Raw genomic sequence first — 6,000 nt, forward strand, 5'->3', positions numbered from 1 at the left:
AGGGCTAGCTCATGCAGGCACAGTGTCGGGAGTGCAATGAGGAAGATGTATTCTGTTTGATATTACAGTACATAGCCCCTCCTTTTTGCCAAATTTACTACTGCTGGTTGGGGAAAAGGACTTTTCTTTAATCAAGACACAAAAGTGAAAAATTCCTTACAATCATTTAGATTATTAAAATTGGCAATCAGAGATTAAATTGAGGCATACAAATAAAGACTTGCACTCTGTAATGACAAATCAGTGTTTTAATTATCTACAAGTTTTACAAAACAAAACTCCAAGCGGCTAGTTTATTCACTTTCTTTCTGTAGTATGGATTGACCTATTCGGTGTATCGGAAAAAGAGAAGATTCCGTGTATCTCTGTTAGATTTTGTGGAATAAAAACATTAATCTGAGCATATCTGAGCTGTTTTAATCGCATACTGTACGTGGCAACCAACGTGTTCCATGCCCCAGGTGGGCACAAAAACTCTGCTTCTGAAATCTAATTTAAAAATAAATTTCCCACAGCGAAATTTCTGATATGGTGTCCACTGGATAGCTATTGACTAGGCTAAAGTTTTCTTTGATTTTTTTTCCCTTTAATGTGAGAGCTTTAAAGTTTCAACAATTTGCTGGCAATGTGAAATAATATCGGAATGATTTTCATAGTCTGTCTCCTGCTGTCTTATAGGAGTTTTAAGATAAGCACCATAGTTTGTTAAATACTGTTGCTCGATATTAAGCAGAAATGTTGACGCTTGCTTTACTGTAGGATTTTTGATAAAAGAAAACAAGGGACATTGAATGTCTCTTTCCCACTGAGAGTTTTCATAAATGTAATAAATAATGCTGTGTTTTATTGCATGTTGATTGCACCAGGACAATGTACAGAAGTTGTATGAACAATTGAAATTGTAATGCGGAATGTTTATTTGCAGATCATCCACCATTAATGAAAAACGCATGTACCTGTAAGTGAGAATCGATAATGTAACAATGCTAACACTTGTGGCGGTCCTAAAACTTGTTTTTCTAACTCTGGGAGAAGGTGAATTAAAGTGCTTTGCTGCAGTTGTCATATTTCCTATTTGAAATAATTTAACCAGCCATTAAATGGGGTCTGGGAACTGGTCATTTTGATTCAGTTACAGCAGATTAGCCTTACTGCAGCAAACTGCTGTTGATTTTTAGACTGTTAAGAGCTTTCATTGGTTTCTATTTGGGGCCTCCTGTCCTATAAGATTTAAACTGTACTTTTCCGTAGGTGTTGTCCTTTTTAATTGAACACGCACAGGATGTGAAAATCAGCCCTTTATGTTCTTGAAAAAGGTTGAGTCAAAAAGGAAAAATAATTCGTTCTTTTTTTTAACAAGGTCTGCTCAAAACTATATATTAATACTAATAGGATTCTAGACCGATTTGCACCAAAAGCGTGGTGATAACACTGACCATAACTAAATCTAGTCCTTCATAGTCCACTTATTTAATCAAATTTGATTACATTTATGTGACTTTTGTAATGTAGCATTTAAGGAAAGCCACCATTTTCAAATCAGACAATCCTGTCAAATGTTTTAGCTTGGGATGGTTTTGTTTTAGCTTTTACAACTGTATGTACAGTATGTACTGTCCTAACACATAAAAAGAGTAACATGTATGAAGTAAAGACAATAAATGACTGTAAGCAAAATATGGCCATTTTGACTTTTTTAATGCAAAATAGAAAGTGATTTTAACTTTATCTAATTTCCTAAAAAAAACAAGATAATTTTACAAAGCCTTTTTTATATTTTTTTTGTTTTTAAAGCACACGTTTGTTTTAACCGAAAGTTGTACATTTGTTATAAATTAAAGCAGTGAAGAATTTTATTTTAAAACTAATAAAAAGTGTTTATGTAAAAGCCCTTTTGTGTAATTCAAAGTTACTAATGTGTGCTTTGCTGGCCAATCCAATGTGGTCGATGGTAAATCAGAGCTTCGCTGTCTTTATTGCCTGTGCTTTACTTAAGGGTCCTCAGCTTCCCTCCCCATGCTGACAGGTTTATTTTTTTGCTGGTGTGTGAAGGGGACTTTTGCATGCGTGCTCGAGGACTTGAGCAGCCTTGACTTGCGGCCGGTTGTGATAAGGGTGGAAGGATGCTTTTTTTTCCCCAAAAGACTTTCCCAAGCTTTCCTCGGTGTTCCTTGGATCAGAAAATGTCCTCCTGAGTTTGGAAGCTTTCATCTAACTAATGTTGTAATCTGCTGGCTCAATGTATTTAATAATAATAATAATTAATAATAATAAAGCACCTATTTGCATCAAGTTAAATGCTTTTACGTCAGCTAATACAGAGTCAGCAAGTAATTTAGGGAAACAGATATGTTGACTTTCAATTTTAAGTTGTTTTAAATTTCAATGTTTTGAAGTGCACAAAGCTTCCATGCTTTGCCATTCCCCATTTCAGTTTTAGAAAGAACGAAACGTTGTGGCTTTTTGGGCGGCTTCCGCTGCGGGATGGGTAAAACAGAGACACTGACCCCAGACATCTTGTGTCGTTCGCTTCAGCCCAGCAAAACCCAGCTCCTCCGCTGCCGGCTCGGCACCAGGAAATCGCCATGAACCGGCAGCAGCGCTACTTCCGCATCCCTTTCATCCGCCCGGCTGACCAGTACAAAGACCCCCAGAACAAGAAGAAAGGCTGGTGGTACGCCCACTTCGACGGGCCGTGGATCGCCCGCCAGATGGAGCTGCATCCAGACAAGCAGCCAATACTGCTTGTGGCAGGTGGGCTTTCAGAACAGCCTGGTTTCCTTTTCCCCGTGAGGGCTGTCCACTGCCTCTTCCCTGTTTACAGTATAGCACACCAGGAAGCTGCTGTATGTGTTGTTATTCCACCACACATTACATGCTGTAAGAAACGCTCTTAAAGGTTAAAAGAGGTGGGTGGGGTGCTCATTATGGGTAATAATGATAAATGATCTCCTATTAATGGGGGAGAAATCTGACATACAGTAAGTGCAGTTGATTGCTTTAAAGGTAAAGATTGTCTGCCCCAGACCATCATTTAGTGGCTTTCAAGAAAAAAGAAACGGTGCCAAACCACCTGTGCTATAGCCATCCACTCTTTCCCTTCCCTCCCTCCCAACATTTAGAACAGGTTGATCTCTGAGTGCAATTAAATGCCTTGTCCTCGCAAGGCAGTGTCTTGAAAGATTCATGTTAAGATTTTCAGTTGGCACTGAACATATTTATATCAATATATAAATCATGTCATACATTTATATCATATTAGCTTGCAGAAAGAGTCCCGTTGGGGCTTGATGTTCAGCGTCGGTTAAGCACACTAGATGATCCATGCCTTACTTTCCAAAATGAGAGCACATTAAGCACAAGGGCACTGGGGATGGATGGCAACTTTTGAAGATTGAAGAAGTGATGTGAAAAACCTGATGCTGATCACGATCTGTGAAAACCTGTAAACCTGGGAGGATCGCAACAGAGAACAGAGGATGCCTTTATTTTAATATAGATTTCTCTATTGAAAGTGTGTTACCAGGCGTAATGTGTTCTGTTATGACACAGCAGAGAATTTTTGTGACAGAGCTTCGAACAACTCGTTAACGTGATGTTCTTCTTTCCGAATGTGGTCGCGCACTTGAGTAGCGGTATGGTCTTTCTGTTCTCTCTAGGGAAGGATGACATGGAGATGTGCGAGCTGAGTCTGGAAGAGACCGGACTCACCAGGAAACGGGGAGCAGAGATTTTGCCAAGGCAGTTTGAAGAGATCTGGGAGAGATGTGGAGGAATCCAGTACCTCAGGAGTGCGATAGAGAGCAAGCAGGCGAGACCAACATACGCTACAGCTATGCTACAGAACCTCCTCAAGTAAAAACCCAGATCCGCGGAGAGCAGGAGGTGGAATAGAATACACTTGAGGGGAAACAAAGGGAAGATTGCACTCCTTATTAAAGAGGGCCTTTAAGCATTGGTTACCTGACTGGGGGGCATCCTGATTTTTAGCAAAGATTTTTGTTCTTTTTTTTTGCTGTTTACCTTTATTTCTTCCTTGTTTTTGATTTTTTTTCCCTTATTGTGGTGAACGTATGCAGAAAAGAAACCCAGCTAGCTAGACCCAGCAATATACTGTACTCCATTTTATACAAAGCCGAGCTGCGCTTCGATCTCCTGACGTCTTTAACTGAGGCCTTAACGATGATTTCTTTGCAGATTGTTAGAAATAGGAAAGGGTTGGACAGCTGTTCCTCCCATAATGTTTTTGGCATTAAATTATAGATATCAAGGTTGATTTGTGTTGTCAGAACTGTTAGCTGCTTTCAATTTGTTAATAAAAATGTCAGATTTCAACATTTATCACTGCAAGGACTTTTAAAATTAATACCTCATATTGTACCTCTTCATAGCTATGCAGGAAGATTTGGGGTCGTCATGTTTTTTGTGACTGGTTACCGACTGAACTTACAATGTGCTGAGAATATGGTGAATATTGTTTTTCTTTTTGCTGCCTAAAACATGCAGAAAGCAAGGATTCAATGACATAGCCTTAAATGAACAAGCGGGAATCGGTCTAGAGAGAGCTTGCATTTGAAAAGGCATTTCTCGTTACGTAAGGTACACAGTATCTGATTGGGAATTATTAAGTAGGTACGCAAGAAATGGGTGTTCAGTTATTTGCATGGCAAGACAGAGCAGTCTAATGTTCACTCCATTGTTGGAAATTGCACATTAGTGTTAGACTACCTTTTTGGGAATACAAATGTCAGTTTATTCTAATTGTGTCACCGATTTTATTGAAATTAAGTACTTTAGTCTATTTCCCTTCAATTTTCCCATTTTTAAGAGCTGATCTAATTATTAATGTAGAAAATTAAAATGGTGCCCCAAAACTCTTCTGGTTATTGTGGTGATCATCTTCAATTCCATTAGGCTGCTATAAGTCTTTTTCTAGTGTCTTGTAGGATCTAGTTGGTACAGTACCATTAGTTTTATATACTGGAAAATATGCATTGCTCTCTAACTTCAAAAAGTGAACTTTTTCAACACTAATTTTTTAAACATATACTGTATGTAATTTTTAAACATACATGTTTAAAAATTATGAAATGTTATAAGTAAATTAAAATGAATACAGATGCTCAAAATTGTGATTTTTCAAATACATTTGAACACATTGATTTTTAGGCTCATGGGAATTATTGAACATGAGTAAAATTTTATTTACCAAGTCATTTGGTAAATAAAGTGTGGTGCTTGGTAGATAAATGACATCACTGAGCTCATATGCACATACTGTAGTGAGCCACCTAAGTATTTTTTTCTTCAGCTCATGTGTTTAGGGGTTATTATATAGATAGTGTATTTTACATATGCTAAGCGAATGTAATATTTCAATATCTGTTTCTAGAGCTATTTTAATAAACTCCCTTGTGGGGAAATTATTATACGATTTAAATCTATTTAATCATGAACCAGGAAATCCCAATTTGACCTGCTTATTAACTACTGTATAACATTTATTTAAAAAAAATCAAGGAGCAATATTTTACCTACAGTTAACATTTGAAAGAGGAAAAGATAAATGGGCATAGTAAATGATAGGTTTGCAAACATTTGTATCAGACAATCTCATACACCAGACAGGAAGATATTTCCACATGCAAGCTTGCTTTGGTTTCACTGTTTGTTAGCAGTTGAGTTTCCTTGCTTAGCGCAAGAACTGTTTGGTTGTATAAAACCATTTGGTTCATCTTTTTTTGTTTTGTGCTGCAGACATCTCTCACTTCAGATTTAATTATTTATTTACTGTATGATTTACAATACAAGAGTGATTACTACTGTCAGTCTTCATGACATTCTTTAATGTATAGTAAATTAATGGTATTGATGTGTTCTGTATCAGTTCATGTACTACAATCATTCCTTTACAAAATTCTGCATTTTCACCTTTTTTAATGCTGATTTCTAACTGATGTACCTATGCAATTTAAAAAATAAATGCATTCCATGTTTAAA

At 37.2% G+C, this 6,000-nt stretch overlaps 1 protein-coding gene across 5 annotated transcripts in view; it reads left to right on the forward strand.

Moving 5' to 3' along the window:
* LOC148840123 (unconventional myosin-VI) overlaps window positions 1-6,000 on the forward strand; it is an 87,571-nt gene extending 81,571 nt beyond the window's left edge. For 3 of the 5 annotated variants that reach the window (XM_088907696.1, XM_088907714.1, XM_088907723.1), the window contains 3 exons: window positions 926-958; window positions 2,536-2,754; window positions 3,660-6,000. In XM_088907696.1, the coding sequence (XP_088763822.1) occupies window positions 926-958; window positions 2,536-2,754; window positions 3,660-3,859 (452 nt within the window). In that variant the 3' untranslated portion in view covers window positions 3,860-6,000. The remainder of the gene's footprint in view (window positions 1-925; window positions 959-2,535; window positions 2,755-3,659) is intronic. The other 2 variants (XM_088907705.1, XM_088907731.1) reach the window with 1 other exon arrangement.

The sequence above is a fragment of the Atractosteus spatula genome, chromosome 2, assembly GCF_055471065.1.
Source record: "Atractosteus spatula isolate fAtrSpa1 chromosome 2, fAtrSpa1.hap1, whole genome shotgun sequence".
NCBI classification, from domain to species: domain Eukaryota; kingdom Metazoa; phylum Chordata; class Actinopteri; order Semionotiformes; family Lepisosteidae; genus Atractosteus; species Atractosteus spatula.